General features: G+C 36.7%; 1 protein-coding gene across 1 annotated transcript; it reads left to right on the top strand.

The window, feature by feature from the left end:
* Nucleotides 1-9,027: 9,027 nt before the first annotated feature.
* On the top strand, nt 9,028-11,319 carry LOC6647795 (17-beta-hydroxysteroid dehydrogenase 13). Its single transcript, XM_002069565.4, has 5 exons — nt 9,028-9,213; nt 10,230-10,379; nt 10,435-10,611; nt 10,676-10,748; nt 10,815-11,319. The coding sequence occupies exons 1-5, from the start codon at nt 9,046-9,048 to the stop codon at nt 11,207-11,209; spliced, it is 963 nt and encodes a 320-aa protein (XP_002069601.1). The 5' UTR covers nt 9,028-9,045; the 3' UTR covers nt 11,210-11,319.
* The last annotated feature ends 6,958 nt before the right edge of the window (nt 11,320-18,277 follow it).

Genomic DNA, 18,277 nt, shown 5'->3' with positions numbered 1-18,277 from the left:
TCAGTGGCGTAGTTTAAAAACTTTTCCAAAAGGAATCCTCTAAGATTGTCACAAGAGATTACTCCGTCTCTCATACACATATAGTTAGCAAGAGGAGAGACAAAACCTTTAGTCAATGAATGGAAACTGATTCCAATTTGTCTTTCCATGTTTCTTTGATTTCGAGGGGGGTTTTGGGGACACCTCTGTATATTCCCTACGGTCTTCTTCTGTTCGGTAAAGAGTTTGCCGCTGACATAAAACGAATGTAGAGAGTGAAATAAATTCTAATTACAATTATGACATGAGAGGACCCCCAGCACCTGATGGAGACTGCCGGCTACGCATGCGCAATGGCAAATACCTTCCCCTCACCCCATTCCCCTCTCACCCATGGGTACACTCAAACCATAAAAATAGCTCACTAATTACATATACGCTAGGGTTACACCAAGAACAAAACGTCGAGTGTTTTATGGATCGGTTTTTTTCCCTTTTTTTTTAGTGTTTCGAGTTCGTTTTTTTTTAATGCCTCTTCTTGCCCCCTGGATGTTTTCTGTGTTGATCTTCTGTGCTTGTTGTCATCTATTTCTCAGCAATGAAAATATATATTTCAGCACGGTTTTTGTTTGATTTTATTTTTAGTTTGTTGACTCGTTGATTAATTGTCATTTTGTTTATTAACTTAGTGGAGTATCTCTTACAATTATATGCAGCATCTGTAGATATTCGTTTGAATTGACAATATTTGCCCTCCAATTGTAAGGTAAACAAACTTTACACCTGCTTCACTCTTTGATTTGCCCAAAAAATAAAAAAAAATCAAAAAAAAGGGAAAGAAAATATTGCTAAAAGACAATTTATGGCTTAGTATTGAATGCTCTTTGGACTCCAAATTTTATACTTATTCATAGACGATATTTATCCCTTATAGAGAGGGTTATATAGATTAGTCAGATAATTGTAAGGCTGTGAAGGAGACATATGCGAACCCCACAATCTATATATATTCTTGATCAGCGTAGGAAGACGAGCCCATATGGCCAAGTCCATCCCCAAAAAAGAAAGCTATTGGAATGAATCTTGGTAATTAAGCTTTTTATGACCTTTTTGAGATCAAGTTTGACAATTCGGAGGATCGGAGCACTATAACATAAAACCGCCATCAAAACCAGCGATCGAAAAGCCTTCTTCATTGGAAATCTTTTTGAAGTAGGCTTAGTCAGATGAATTCTCGTCATTAAAAATCTTATAAGAAAGTTTAGTCTTGAATATTAAATGCCACAAGGGTATATGAACTTCGTTGTAGAAAAAGTTAGCTTCTTTCTTGTTTTTTTTTTGATGAAATACTTTAATGATTTTTATTTAACTTAGTTGGCCAAAAAAGAGATATAAAAATTTTTGTGTGCTCGTTTGTTTGTTTCATTAAATCCAATTTACAAAATGGCCTAGTCCATTATTCATATCAATTATAACATTTTTCATTGCTCTCTTGCAATATTCATTTTCACTTGTCAAAATGTCAACTTAAAATAGAATATTTATGCATTTTTATGTTGTCGCTGCCGCTGCTGCTGCTGCTGCTGCTGCTGCCGCTTTTGTGTTTGTGTTGTTGTTGTTGTTTTGCTATTCAGTGGAGTGACACTAAAAATATAAATGCATCGGCATCATGGATGAAAGTTAAAATCAATTTTTGTTTCTTCTTTGGCCCCATACCGCGTTGATGTCCCTCAATTATTAAGCAGGCGTAAAAGAGAGATGGCTACAAGAATAGAGTGAGAGAAAAAGAAGACTGAATCAATTTGTTTTCAATTAAAACAAAAAAAAGGCAGTTTTGTTTGTCTTTTTTTTTTTACCACACATTGTCGTTTGAGCTAAAAGGAGGGAAAGTAATTTCGAGGCTGAGCTTGCCACAAAATCCTGGGCTTTTGTGCCTAAGCAGGTCCTGTCATTACCAGGTCAGAGAGAAACAGTAAACGAGTGAAAGAGTTTGATGGGCAAAGGGAGTGGGGTGAGTGGGATGACTGACCAATGTGATTTGCGGGAGAAGAGCATGTTGTCTACGCATGTTCAACTTAATGAATTTTCATTGAAAGTGACTGCAACATGCATGTCCTGTTCACACACACACACACACTTGGACACAGATGAGTGTGTATACAGAAAATGCTTGACAATGTTTTCAAGTGGACTTCATGAAACACATTTATCCCCATGGGTTGTTTCATTTTCGCCCAGTTTGTGCAATTTTCTTTGTGGTTTACTAAAGTGTGTTATTATTGTCATTACGAGGCTTAGTGTTTGTCCATTGTTGAATCCTTTTTGAGTGTTTTCGTATGGATTAGACTGGCACCTAGACAGGTGTCTCACCCCATCATCATCATCACTGTCCACATCTTTTGAGCAGAGACTTTTGTCAATCAGTGTGTAGATAAAATATTTGTAGTTTCATATTACGCACCCGAAAATGACATTCCATGGCTAAATGCAGAGAAAATTATTTGTGCATCAGAGAAATATGTAATTCTTAGCCTTAGGTGGAGTTTTGAATTTTTAGTTTTGAGACAGAGCGAGAGAGAGAGAGAGAGTGAGTGTTGTGGTTTAAATTGTGGCTTTTAGTTTGCTTTGTATTGTGGATTGAATGCGGATTCGTTTTTGGATATGCTTTTGTTGTTATTGTCATCAACTTTATGCCCGTTGTTGCATTTTAGTTTTGCCATGTACATACATTCTTCTTGCCTAAATGAAGCCATATAATTTATGTGTTTTTGCCTGCCTCTAACAACAGAGTTCTCTTTGGGCCTCTTCTACTCCGTCTATTTGGCTGGCCATTGTGCATACGCCACGTTGTCATGATATGGGTGTGAGTGTGTGTGTGTGGAAAGTTATCCTTTGTTATACTCTAACAAAGAGTTGGAATGAATAAATTGTATTATAAATCAAACTGTGTAATTGTGATGGAATAATTTAAGTACACTTGCCACGAGGGTTTCGCTTTAGAATACAAACTAAACTTGTTTAGCTTTAGATTTATTAAGTAATTCTTAAATGTACTTCCCATGAGCTGATTAAAACATTGAATTCTTAATGAGAAAATTACGTTTAGCTAATTGGTAAGTAAGATACTTAATTAAGATACTTAAGCATTGAGTAAGGGTATTCAACTAGCGTATTAGCGTTGGCATACAACAAGAAAAAATTGTAAACTCTTGTTTATTATTGTTTTTGCACTTTCGGTTTGGTTATGAAATGTCCAAAGGGGAAAGTAACGCCTGCCATTTCGTTTCAAACGTTGCAGTCAGTTGCACGCACGCTTGCCTCATCAGCCACCAGGCTTCGCCTTTATGCCACCGCCACTCTACCATCTCCTCCTTCTTCTCCTCCTCTCTGACTCTTTTTGGGGTCATATACATTCAAACACACAAACACTCACGCGACCATGTCGAGGCTAAGGACAATGTGAAGTTTTGGTCAAGCTTTTCATGTCGTTGTGTTCGTGTGTGTCCGTCTGTGTGTGTGTGTACGTGTGTGTGTGTTGTTATGCTTATATCCTGCGGCTTAAGTATTTGTTGTTTTACAGCGTTTCAGTCTGTTTGCCAAGTAAATAAAAGCTGTTAACTAGTTTTCACACACACACACACACACAGAGTGATGGAGAGAGGGGACTTTCAGGTAAGGGGGAAGGGGTAGCTGGTATGGACTTTTCCTGGCAAATTTTTTACCCCACTTGCTTGCTGCTTTTGTGCGTAGCTGGGTTGTGTGTAAGCAATTATTTAATGCCATCCGCCTTTTGTTATTATCCTTCTCTCCCCTCCCCTCCCTCATATACTCGCTCTCTCTCTTTCTCTCTCTGTCTGTTTCGTTCTTGGTCATTGAAGTCAACTGCAGCCTTTTCAGTTTCGTCTGCCTTTTTTGTGTCGCTCATTTATTTGTGTTTATCCTTTCGCTTTTAATTGTGGCTCTGGTTGCTCTTAGTCCGCCCCTTAGCCATATCACTCTGTCTCATTCACAGTCTCTCTCTCGCTCTGTCTCTCTTTGTCTTTGTCTCTCTGTTTGATATAATTGCAAGTGTTTGTTGTGTAAATAATAGCGTTAGCTGAGCGCATATTTGCCATTTGTTGCTCAGCTCCTGCCCGTGCATCATTGTTGCTGTTGCTGCTGCTGCTGCTCCAGCTTCTGTCTCTTTCATGTAAAATTAATTACAACAATTATATTGTTTGTCCCAAAAACGGGGCAAAATGGTTTGTCATCAACGAAAACTCCATGACATTTTCCTATATGCTTTTCCTGCTCTTTCTCTTTGCGTCTCTCTCTCCACCCGCATTGTCTGCGGAGGTAGCCACAGGTGTTGGCTAAAATTTTGTAACGGCTTTTCTCTCAATAATTCCCAAAGTCAAGAGCAAAGTGAAACTATTTCAATGTCTAAAATTCAACGAGAGGAAATGCCACATGGTATTTGGGGTCACTTACACTATGCAACACAGAACGGGAAGCGATTCTATATTGGAATATTGTACTGAAATGGTATTAATGATTAATTTTTTATACTTTTTATTTTGTCTAAGTGGTAATTACTTATTTTTAGGTAGTTTTTAAGAGCCTAAGTGAGATTAAGATCGTGCAAAGCTGAATTAATGTTACTTCAAACTGGGTAAACCCTTAGAATGTAAACATCAATCTTATATAATCTATATCTATGCAAGGATATGATCATTGTCAAGATGTTTTTAACCTTTAAATGCAATAGATACAGTAATAAACATCGGACTAGCACCTTTCGGTTTCCAAGTAACTAAATCAGGACATTTTTTACGTTGAAAACGAACTTTTTTTATCTGATTTGAATGAAGCATAAATCATTGGAGGCGAAATTCGATTCACTTTCATTCATAGTTCAATAAAAAAAAGGACTTTGGTATAAATTAATGTCGTAAAACGGCAACAGACCAAAAGACCCCAAAAATAACATACAGAAATCCGAATTTTATATTGGCCCCAAATCGAATTCTGCGACTAAACTTTTGGGAAGCAGTTTATCTTTGTCAGATCTACAAATTCTTCAAAGGATACATAACTTGGCAAACATGTGTCCAGCCTAAAACAAGGGCTTTTTGCTTAAATACATCAATAGAAAAAACAGCGAAAGCGACATTTAATATATTTTCTAAAGAAATTTCTTTATGAAGTTGGAAATGCTAATATAAATTATATTGGAAGCTTTAAAAAATCAGTTAATGTTTATTAAAAAAGTTGCGTGTGGATATGTTGTTTCCTACATTAAAAAGATGGAAAAACTTTTCTTAAGCTAATATTTCCTCTTCAAATCGAAATATTGATTTTAAAAGTTAATATCAAACAAATTATGGTTATTTCTAAAGTATTAGTTTCTTTTGCACAATTTATTAATTGATTATTTGTTGTAAACTAAATTCTTTATAAATATTGATAAATTTATTTAGTTTTCTTTGGATACTTTATTTTTTCTATTTTCCTTCCTTTGTTGCATGGTGTAGTGAGATCAATTAAATACACCTAGATATTTGAGAGTCGTTAACCTTAAGGTTTTTTTGTCTCTTACAATTAGATGTGCACATATGTTGCCTATTAGATGACAGCCACGCCCATGATGAAGAGGCACAACAACAACAACATCAACAATAAAGTAAAGTGCTTGAAGCAATGAAGCATACGAGACCAAAAGATTTCCATTTGGTTGCTTGAACCGTGCATAAATATGTCAATAAGGATTTTTTATGCAGTCACCCTAATAAGTAAAATCAAAGTCAGTGTAAAAACCTCAGCTTAAATAAACATAGCAAATGGCTGTAGCAGGGGGGGGGGAAATGCATTATCCTTGCACTTGACTATATGTACATACAGTTGCCAGGCATTTCGAACTGTTAAATTATGACATGCAACTGTCAGTGGCAGTTCAAGTGTTGCCCTGGTGCTTCTGCCAGGCGTGAGAAACTGTTATCCTTGCACCTAAACAAACACTTTTGAGCTGAAGCTGAAGATGTAGTAGCAGTAGCAAGTTGACTAGACCAGCTAGTAGCTGGCTGCTCCCGCTCCTGCTCCTGCTCCTGCCATACATATCCTTTGGCATGGTGTCAGATTGCAGCATGTTGGTGCTGTCATTGCTGCTGTTCATGTTCCTGTTGCTGTTGCAGTTGATCCTTGAGATCAGCTAATTTATTTACTTTGGAATTTGTTATACGACCCACATCTGTGTGCAAAACATGTTACAGCCGCAACATAATAATAATCAAAATGGATTGTATATGCAAGCAAGAATCACTTCTGTGTGTGTGTGTTTGTGTAGGTATCTCATTAGGTCCTTTGTGGTTATCTTTGCTTCATTTTTTCCAGCTGCAGCAGCATTTTAAAATTGGTGTTGACAGTTGCCTTGAGAAATTGCCTCGCCTTTTGTAAGCATTCCCAACTACTCGACTCTCGACATGCTAATGTGAAATATTAAAAAAAAAGAAGGAAAAGAAGAAGTAAAGAACAGCAGCAGCAACAGGAGTAGGAATGTGAGGAAACCATTTAGATTAACGCATTCTGTCTCTCTCTCTCTCTCTCTGCCCTTTTTAGAGCACTCTCTGGCTCAACACTTTTCACTTTCTGTCTAATGTCTGGCAGCTGCGGGCCTTTGCCATTGCCGTTGCCGTTGCCGTGGGAAACTTTGGCTCACACACACATAACACAGGTTTTTCATTTTTTCTTTAGTTTTTTTTCCTTTTTTTTTTAGTTATCCAGCACTAATCCTTTACCTTAAGTACTTCAGTGCATTTTACTGGTTGCCCTCGAAGCACCCTTCGACGCTGCTGAAGTGTTGTGAGTTTCGTTGAGTGGCATGGAGTTAAAGTGCCACCGATGCTGGCCATTCTCAGTCAACGGGATTTGATCTGATCTAACTTTATGGCCCACTTTCAGGCAACAATCGTGCTCGTTTTTTTTTTTGAGGAGGTTTTCAATTTCGTTTGCGTTGTTTTTTGCATACGCAGACATTCAGCCCACATACAATACATAAATCATCGAAATTCTTCAATACTCCACCACGTGCATAAAGGGTTGACCCCATTTCTGTGGGGCAAAACATCCACAGCAAAAAAAAAAAAAAACAAACATAAAAATATGCCTCACGTTAAGTCGTGCCACAGGCCTTACATATGCATACCCTGCAAATTATGGGCATGGCCAAGGGGTATACATGTTCTACCCAATGATTCAAAGTAAGACAACTATGACATCGAGCAAAGACCTCAACGATTTTGAGTTAAAATATGTATGCAAATTTAATTCGAAAACCTTTTTCAATTATGTTTCTCTCAAGTTTGCCATTTTTGAATACTTTTTTCATAACTCAATTGGATCAAATTAACATGTAACACATATTTCTTATTATTTCTTTAGTTTTTGTGTCATCAAAAAAGGAATATACCCAATGGGGGTTCGGAGAGGGTAGGTAAGAAGGTTGACAAAGAAACAGCAACAAAAAGAAAACTAAAATAAAATTTTTGCATGGAAAATGGCATCACGTGCAGTCGGCACATGTAAAATTGCCAGAGAAATTCTTCACGGGAGCAATTAAAAACAAAAGAAAACGAAACCAAAAATAATACTGAAACCCCTAAGAACAAATTGAAAATAATTTTGCAATTAAAAAACCATATAAAGATAAGTAAGAATGAGAACGAAGGAAAACGGAAAGAAAAGGAGGAGGAGGAAAGGAGAAGCAGAGCATCTTATAATTTCCATTTGCAGTGAACTGAAACCAAAAGAAAGAAAGAAAAAAATTGAAGTAAAAACTCACATACATACATTCACATTCGACACATGCCCTCTCAAGTGCGCCAAGAGCAATAAATTAATATACACACCACCAGCTCCAGCACCACCATCAGTCGCACCATCAGCCCCACCAACACAACACAAAATTGGTGTGGCAAGTGGAATGAGTTTTCATGCCCCACAACTGATGCACCTTTAGCGGGCTAAAACTCTATTAAATTGCCATTGCAATGAAAACGAAACGAAAATATATAGACAACGACTTGCTAATACACTTTATGTAATCTGGAATCAATTTTCTATTAACCGGTTTTTTCTTGCCACTTAATTAAACGTAAGATGTGATATTTATTAGCATAAATGACTTGAAATCGTTTACGATAATTGATCGAGAAAAATTTGCAATAAGCAATCTAGTTTTTTTTCTCTCTTAGTTAATGGAATGTGTAGAAAATGAAAACTTGCTTAGTTTTAGTCATTTATGCCCTTGCACTTCACTTTGTTGCAATCCAGAGAGAGAGAGAGAGAAAAAGAAACCGCAGAATATGAAATATACATGGATATTTTACGAAAATTCATTTTGTCGTTGGCTTTTCTATTTTTAACTAAAAAACCACAGCCGGCAAGAACCCCTCCTAACCACTCACTCCCACCTTTCTCAATGATATTTTGCCCTTCCCTTTAATATACTCAATACAAAAATTATCCTTTAGATGTTTTCCATTTTGTTGCTTTCTGAATATGCAGTTTATTGTCAGAAAATCATAGTTTTTTTCTTTCGTTAGCATCTTTTTTTTATTGGATGTGTGTGCACATAGTGTGAGTATGTGTGTGTGTGTGTGTGTGTATTTTTCTTTTTCCCCAACAAAATCGGTTTTATTTATTACTAATGGGCGCTGGGTTCGGGTTGATACCGATGCTCTGTGGTTGTGGCACATATTGAAACATTACGGACTTGTCTCATCTGTGCAGGAGGTGATTTCTTTCTATTTTTTGTTTCTTTTTCTTTTTTGCTGACAATGTACATATATGAAGCAATTGTTGTTGTTGTTGTTTTGTTGTTTCCCCTCACATTTTCATTTGAGGGTAAAGATCTGGCTACTTGACATGATCGGAATTTGAACAGAAGGGCCAAAGTATCATATCAATAAAAGTTCAACAACTTGTAATTTGCGAATTAACAATCTCAAGCTTATCGCCTGTTTGGTTGGTTTTCACTTGGCGAGCTCATAACGTTTTTGCCAGTCTCTCGAACTGGACGTTGTTTCAGCCATGTCGTTGTATAATACTCTGATCAAAATACAAGCCATGGTAGGTGTAACACTCTTGGCCTGTCTCACACCGCTGCTCATTGTGTTTGCTCTATTGGCTAAAATGTTGTCGAAAGTGTTACGCTGTTTTTGTGAATCACCAAAAAGTATAATCGGAGAAGTGGCTGTGGTAAGTTTCGGAGCAATCACTTAATATTTACATCTACTTAAATCACCATGAAACGTAAACTTGACCTCAGAGTTTGTTAAGCGCCAATAAGGTCGTACACTGCAAGAAATACCAGCAAACTTTATTTGCCATTTTCATTGAGTTGGGTGAAATTGAAATACCTACCTTATGAATGTGTTTCGTCTTGAATACAACTAAAACTACACTACACTACACAAAACTAGATAATTTTGGGACTAACAAAATTTATGTAAGAATTTAAAGTTTCTTCATGGGTTTCTTTTTGCACTTTGAACAGTTTTTGCTTCATTTCTATGTGATTATTGTGATAAAATTCTTCGGATTAGGTTAGAAAAAAATCAAAATATAAGTGTGTTACAGTTAAAAAAGAAGTGAAAGCCGATTAAAAAGTAACAAATCAGTATATAGATTTGTTCTAAGTTTGTTAAAGTTAGAAAAGAAGTGTAAACCGATTAAAAACTAACAAGTTGGTATATGGATTCTCAAAAACTAATGTTTTTCTATTTTTGAGAACTCTTTAGAAAATAAATTTAATAATTTTTAATCAATCTGCCTTTGTTAAGGCTATATATTGGCAAATTTCTAACCGATTTCAAAAAGTTGTATATGAAGTAAAACAGAATTAAGCTTACATATTTTCAAATCCTGATAAACACTTGTATATCTGAAAAATTAATTAATTCGGCAGATTTAAAGAACAAAGTTCAACTTGAAAATAAACACATGAATTTTGAAGTACTCCAAGAATGGAATCAGTTAAATTAAAGCTTTATAAAGGTTCTATATTATTCAAACATAAAAAATTACGATCCATCTTGAAAGCAATTGAAATTAAAAACAAATTTTGATGTGAAAGGTCGGCCAACAATTTTAAGATTGCTAGAAATGAATGACAATAATGTGATAAAGACTTTTTGTAAGTGATTTTGAATGTTAATGACCTACGCCCTAGGCACATAAAGAAAATATTACAGTATTATATTACCATACAACAGGTAACTGGAGCGGCACATGGCCTTGGTCGTGCAATTGCACTGGAATTGGCCCGAAAAGGTTGTAAAATAGCTGCCGTTGACATTGATTTGACCGGTGCCGAGAATACGGTCAAACAAATCATTGAAACGGTGCCTGCCAAAGCCTATAAGGTAAGTCCTAGATAAGAGTTTGAATTAAATTACCAATTCATTCTGCTTATTATAGGTAGACGTGGTCAATTATGAGGAAATTGTCAAGTTAAATGAACAAATTACTAAGGATTTGGGATCCGTTACCATACTAATTAATAATGCTGGCCTTCTAATGCATCGAAATCCTGTGAACCCGACACCAAATGAAGTACAGCAAATGATAAATGTTAATTTGACATCGCATTTTTGGGTAAGTCATATCGGACATAGCATTTTTTTGGTGAGAAGAACCTAATGAAATCTTTGTGTTTTAGACCAAAAACGTCTTTTTGCCCAAAATGAAGGAACTACGCAAAGGATTTGTGGTCAGCATTGCCTCTCTAGCAGGTAATATAACGATTACAAATGAATTTGAACCTTATATTTAGGAGAATTTGTATTCATTCGTGTTAGGCTGGATACCGTTGCCTTACTCCACATCATATACGGCAACTAAGGCCGGAGTTTATGGCCACATGAAGGCTTTACGTCTGGAGCTGGCCATTGAGAAGCAATCGAATATTCGTGTGTCAACGGTCTTGCCCACATTTCTGCAAGCCAACGAGGAAGTCGTGTCTGTGACAGAGCAACTCAACATGGATAGGCTATATCCATTGGTCAGTTCCCAAGCAGCAGCTCGTCGCATAGTCGAGGGCATGCTGAGGGGTGAACGCGAGATTGTGATACCGGATATAGGGGCATTATTGTATCGTTCAGTTAGTGTGTTACCTATCGCCTGGCAGGATTATTTGTTGTTATTAGTTTCTGCTAGTAGGTTTCAAGATTTCTGCAAATTGTATTCCAAGTAAAGAAATTAATTCGTAAATTCAGACTATAAAAATTTCATTAATTTTAGCAAACTTTAGCTTTGAGTTGTTTAAAAAATATCATCAACAGAAAGTTTATTCTTTAATCTGTATACCCAGTGTTATTTTTTTCTGTTAAAAGGGAATGCTAGAGTTTAAAAAATTTGATTACAAAATGTATTTAGTTTATTGTTTTAAACAGTTAAAACAATCTCTGGAAATTAGACCTTGCCTAATATCATATTTCTCTCGTTTGCCAATTCAAAATAAGCATCTAATCCGAGTTTTTTCTTATTTCTAAATGAAAACTATGAATTTCAAAGAGTCGTAAATTGATAAAGGGTATTGATAAGTCGATGCTTATGTTATGGTAGAAGAAAAGTGTGTATTCTCGCCTCGACTTGTTGTCTGCATTTGGCAGCTTGGCAGCGGGCGGCCAAGTCAGCCAGAGTCCAGTAGGAAGCAAGGACATGCAATCAACTTGTCAGCAGGCGTACAAGAGAGTTTATCCCCCCCCCCCCCCCCCCCCCCCCGCTCCCACCACTCTATTCCCTTCTCTCATCGTCACATTGGTTTTTCCACTCTTTTCATCTCTTTTCCTCTGCTGGCTTTTTCACTCATTATGCAACTTTTATGAGGTCATTGAGGGAACGTGATTTATATATTTTGCAAAATTAAAAAAGCTTAACAAAGGATTTAAAATTTCATGGCGAAATGCATGTACATAGTATGTAGGTGTCTGTGTGTGTAGGAGCTGGTGTCTGCGTTTGTATTGCATATATATAGGCGCTAGAAGAGCCAAGCTTTGCCCTCCACCAACCGCTTTCGCTTTGTTGTTATTGTTGCGTAAATAGGGTCAAATGCAGAACAATGCAGTAACAAAAAAAAAACCAAAATAAAAAAAGTATGTGAGGAAAAAAAGTGGGAAAACAATTTCGGTTAAAGTGATTTTTCTTTCTTCTCCATGCTACGATTCTTCTCATCTCTCCTCTTGCCTTGCTCTGCCCCATCCTATCTATCATGGCGAGTGTAACTGCCTGGCAGTTTCTCCTGTCGTTTTTTATCTTTATGTTTGCAAAATTAATGCAACACATTAAGAAAAATATTGCTAGCGCTGTCATGGCCGAGAAGGAGCTGCTGCAGCATCAGTAGCAGTTGAAGAAGAATGTGGTGAAGGAGGTGTGGATGCTACCATTTCTTTTCTGATGCTTTCTTTTCTTCTCTCTTCTCTTTGTATACATACACAGAATTTCTTGCATATTTTCACGTTCTGTTCTGCTCCATGCGTTGCTCCTTCTGCCCCGTGTCCTTTTTCCACTCCTGCTGCTCCTGCTGCTCTGCGTTGCATGTCGCTCCTATTTGGGTTTCTTTTTTTTATGCATTTAAAACATTTTTTGCTATCACTGCAACCTGAAATGCTTTTGCCGGGACAGACCGGCTGCGTGCATGTGAATTTTTCTTTCCTGCTGCATCTGCCATTTTCCTTGCCCTGTCTGGGAGTTGGTATCTGTGTGTGTGTGTGTGTGCTAAATACCCATTCTCAGCAGCAAGGACATCCAAGTAAGTTGGCCCAGGCACAACGATTTTTACTAAAATTAAGAATAATAAAAGCAAAAACACAAAAATACTTGCAAAAGAAACGCTTTACGTAAATGAAAAAATAATGCTGCAAAATGCAAAAATAACATCTAAAAAAATGATCTAAGTAAAACTTGACTGGGAGTGATTTCTTTCTTTTGCCAGACATGTGAAAATATTATGCCAAGCGAATCAAATTGATTGTGGGAAAAACATTAGCCAAAAAGCCGAACAATTCCCAGTCTCAGTCCTCGGTCTCAGTCTCAGTCTTCCACATAATATTGTTGTTGTAATTTCCTAACCCCAGAGCAAATAATTTTTCCCATTTCCTTGGTTTGCCCATGTTAATGATGCATACACAACCAAAACATAGGCCCAGACGTGTCACATGGAACGCCTCAATGGCATTCTGATTGAAAACTCAAATGCTCTGGTGTCAGCAGCTCCAAACTAGACACAGATTGGAGATCCAAGGGCCCAGGATTGGGTGTTTATTGTTGTGTCTTTCGCACTCTGGCGCTCAATTCTGTTTTCATTTTAATTTTCAAACAAGGCATTTCCGCGCATTTCCTGATTATCATCTTTGGGGATTTCAGATTGCCGAGCCGTGATTATGAGCTGCCAGTGAAATGCGTGGGAAGGTTGCAACCCCAATTGCAATGGCATCCACAGCAGAGCCAGCAGGGGGTAAAGGCTTGCGGGATTACCTGTGTGTGTGTTGGGTGTGTCATGTCAATCAACTGCAAGTGATAATCGATTCTATGAAATGCTAAGGGAAATGCAATAACTTGAAATTACTAGTAGAATTAAATTTACACACTCAAGATGTGACTTTATGCCTATTATTAATGAGATTTGTGAGAGATAACGATACTAAAAAATTTAAATTAGATAGAAAAATTTCGTATATGTGAAAATCAATGGCAAATAAAGTAAAAAACTTAAAACTAAAAAAAAAAAATAACATTATAACATGAAGCAACGACTAGTTAGTCATTTCTTGAAGTGAAATCGAAATGCCATTAATTGCAATTGTATTTAATGAAGAGTTGTGTGTGAGTGTGTGTGGTGTGTGTGTATTTTAGTTGCCAAAATTGCTGATCACAAATTTTCATTTTCGTTTTCATTTTCATTTGCATTTGCATTTGCATTGCCATTTCGAGCAGGATAAATTTCGTGGCCTGGACTGAAGAAAAACTAATTAAAAACTGTCAATGCCATTTTCGAGGATGGTGAAACCAAACAAATTTTGATGCTCCATTGATTTGCTATGCAAAACACACACCCACACACACACCCTCACACACACACAGATAGACAGGACACGTTATACTAGTGGATAGACATGGGCATTAAATATCCCTAGCAATGGTAATGCGAACCATCTAGTTGGAGTCGGCTACTAACCGTCTGCCGGCATAAATCACATGTTTAACTAATTAAATGGAACAGTAAATAACCATTTCTGTGGCATGGTCAGTGTCTCTTGGATGTTGTGGATGCGGATTTAATGAGTAGACAAACTGCCACTGTAAATGCGAAGTTAACACGCCCATCGAAGAGCCAGAGGGGCAGAGGGGGGCAAAACATGAAGCTCGTAAAATTGAATGCATTCGGTTGCCTACGCCAGGGGCGCAATAATCATAAAAATTGCATATTAAAATGCATTTTGGGGGCGTGCACTTCAGTTTTTCTTCTCATTTTCCCTTTTGTTCTCAGTTGTTTTTCTTTATTTTCTTTTTCTTTTTATTATGCGACGCCTTTAAAATGTTTATAAATACAGTCAATTTGCTGTCAACTTTTGAACTTGCCACATGTGTTCGGATCAGATTCGGATTGGATTCGGTTTCCTGTCCCAGTGTGTATATATGTATGTGTATGTAAATTCAAGTAGTGTGTGGTATACCATGTCAGAGAGAGGTCAATGGCAACAGCTCATTATAATCATCCAATTGAGTGACACTTTTTCAACTCAAACGAGAAAATTTGAAATTTGTTTAAATTAAATAACGCTAAAACACACACTCACACACGCACACATACATGTACGGACATTTTCTAACAAATCAAAAACTAGCAGAAACATTATGATAACGATGACTGTGACATGGATGTCAACGCAATCATTTGACATTTTGACAGGGCTACGCACAGAGAGAGGGAGGGAGGGAGAGAGCAAGGCATAGGACCTCACTGTGAGGGAGTCATTGAATCGAATTGTTCTTGTCGCTGCGCCTGCGTGTCTCATGTTTCACATCAAACATCGAAAACTCTAAGCAAACAAATCAAATTGCATTCTGACAAATTTATCTCCAAGACACCTTCATAATTTTCATGGTTACTCCTCGTCAAGTCTCCCATCCAATTCCAACCCTCCAAACGTTGTACTCTGCTTGTTTTAGCAAAGTGCAAAGATCTTTTGAATTGCTGCCAACGCAAATAAACATGGCAAGGGAAGGGAAGGGGGTTTGGGCGGGGTGGTGTACTCTATATGCATGAGCTCGAAAATGAAAAGTGCCGACCGCTGCCTGTTGCTTTCCTGTTTGTCTGCTGTTTCTTTTGTGGCTACTCAATTGGTTTTTGTTTTTGTTTTTTTTTTTGTTTTTTTCACCATTCAAAGTTTTTTCCTTTCTGTTTTTCCCCCTCTCCATTTGGCTCAATGCTTTTTAGCTCAAATGGTGTGGAATGGAGCCCTGAGTAAATGAGTTTGCCACAAGAGTTTGCTTTAAATTGCAAGTGAATTACTTTACTAAATAAGTCTTGAAAAATTAATGCTTAAAATTCAACCATAAATCAAATGAAAGATAAATCTAGGTTTTAGTTTGATGGCAAAAAAAAAGACAACTAAATAAAGATAAAGATTGTCAAATGCATAAATTAAGTTACAGTTCAATTGATTTTGACTACATAATTATAATGAAGTAAGTAAGTCGTCTCGCCGACTTAGGTATACCATACACCAGTAAAGCGAATATTTCAAATTTATTAAAAAAAATGCATTTTCACATGCTTTTTACAAGCATATTTTAGTATCTCGCTCACTCAAGCATACGAGCACTCTAGCGCCCCCACCAGCCAACGGCCAACTCCGGCGTTATGGAAAAACGTTTACTGTTTTTTGTCCGATTTTGATCAAATTTGGTATTTCGCTGGATTTTAGTATGAAATCTAAGTGTGCCAAATGTGTGAGATAATCGAACAGACGGACGGGCGGACAGACGGACATGGCTAGATCGACTCGGTCGGCAAAGCTTCCTTCTGCGTGTTACATACATTTTGGCGACTTTAATATACTTTATTGGCAGTAAAGAAGTTAAATTTTCAAAGAGACAAAATTGATTATTTCTATAGCATAATGAGTATTCAAATGTTGAATCTATTTCCTTTCATTATAGTTAGGATAATGGCATAAGACATTAAAGACATTTGAGCCTATTCGTTTAGAAAATTTCCAACAATGTGTTTTTAATAAGAATCCACCAGGTTGTAGTCTTTCTTTTCTCACGTTTCTATTTTGACAGAGTCAACTCTTTCTCTATTTATTTACTTAGACACTGGCACACACACACACACACACACATTATAGAACCAGATTAAAAGGGCTTCTAAACAAATTCGAATGGAAAATATTACAATTGCCTGCGAGAAGATCAATAGTCAGTAACATATGCCTCTATATGTAGCAACTAAATGTATTTTCAAGATTAAAAATAAACAACGTGAATACCATAAAAATTACAATTTTCTAATCCATTGTTTATGTATATATATATTGCATCTAATCCATTTTGTTGGCAAGTGAAGTAAATAAACACCCAATTTTGAAGTGGTTAAATCATTGACAAATTTATGAACTTCTTTCAATACAGAAAGTCAAAACGATATTTAAAGAGAATTCCATTGGCAGAGACAGAGAAAATTTCATTAACAAATCGTCACTGGACTCATTATTCTGCAACAAATAAATTTTATTAAGTACTATGTATGTATGTGTATGTGTGTTTGTTGTATTTTTTGTATTGTTTGTTGTCGTTTTTGTGTGTATTTTATTTACGGGTTTTCATTAAAGTCATTCCGGGTCAGACGAGCCAGGAGTAAAATCAGCAACAACATTGCCATGAAGCGTTGAACAAACAGAGTTGACCAAACAGTTGGCACACAGAAAATAAATATTCAGAATTGTTTCTTTTTTTTTGTTGTTGTTCGCTTACTGCATAAAAAATATTAAATTTGTATGGAAATTGGTGTAAAACACTCAATGCACACACAGACGAGAAGGACCATTCAGTTCAAGTTGCAAGTTTATCGCACTAATTAATTTGATGGGTTTTTTAAATAAATTGTGTAAAATTGTGCAAAAGCCAACTGAGTGCATATTACTTTCAATATTAATTACAAAAAAAGGCAATACAATTGCAAAGTGATTCATAAAGAGATTAAATTGAAACTTACCTCAGACAGATGGCAAAGCAGAGCTGCTGCTGCTTTGCCCACTGCTGCCCACGCAGCTAGACAAATTACCTTAAATCTTGTGAAAATTAATAAAGTGTTTTTCGCTTTGACAGCGGAAATGGGTTGAGTTTTTCCCAGAAGAAAAACCGACGCACGTCACCCACTCACAGCCATAACATACATACATATAATCGGGAGAAATCATTTCTCTCAAGTTTGGCCTGTGACGGCAAACTGTGCCCCTAAATCGACTAATTTTAACAATGATGTAACTTGTCGCAATTGTTGCCAGAGGCCACACAGTTTTGGACACGCGCCCAATTTTCCTTTTCGTGAAATGACAAACGCACAAGTGGCAAAAAATAAATAAAAAGTAATACAAATATTTGTGTACGACTTATGGGATTCCCATTGTTATCGACATACAATTGGACATACTTAAATGGCGACCTCTACAAAAGATCACTTTGTAATCAAGGGCTTCTCTGGAGATATTTTTTTACAGAATCACATTTCTAATTTAAACGAACTACAGATGAATATACCCCTTATTATAGTGCAAAAGTAAATAGGGTATTGAAAACATACAAAAAAATTGTGTGTTAAACGTTTCTGAATTGACTGGACTTGATGCTGCGACCGGACCCCAACCCCTACCCGTACCCGAGCACCACCGGACCAGACCAGACCAGACCATGGTGAACGTGCGCCAAAGTGTGAAGCTTGCCAAAAACGTAAAGAAAAAGATGGCAAGAAAATGAATTACAATTATATGGAAAGAGTAGTGTGCCAAAGAGCATCATATACATAATGATGAACTGCTAATTCACTTGGAAATCTTTTCCAAAGAGTTGCTTGATTCGAAACTGAAAGTCACCATTACCACCTGACTCATGTGGCGGAAATAGAACAATCTATTGCAATAATATTATAGTAATACAAGGTACATAAATTAAAAACATATTGTTGGTCCGCACTCCTGTATAATCCTTGACAAACTGAGAAGAGAGAGACTATATGTACCTAAAAATAGTCTAGAAA

This window comes from Drosophila willistoni, chromosome 3R (genome assembly GCF_018902025.1).
Source record: "Drosophila willistoni isolate 14030-0811.24 chromosome 3R, UCI_dwil_1.1, whole genome shotgun sequence".
NCBI lineage: Eukaryota > Metazoa > Arthropoda > Insecta > Diptera > Drosophilidae > Drosophila > Drosophila willistoni.
Note: the sequence above shows the minus strand (reverse complement) of the source record. Positions and strands in the feature narration are given on the sequence as shown.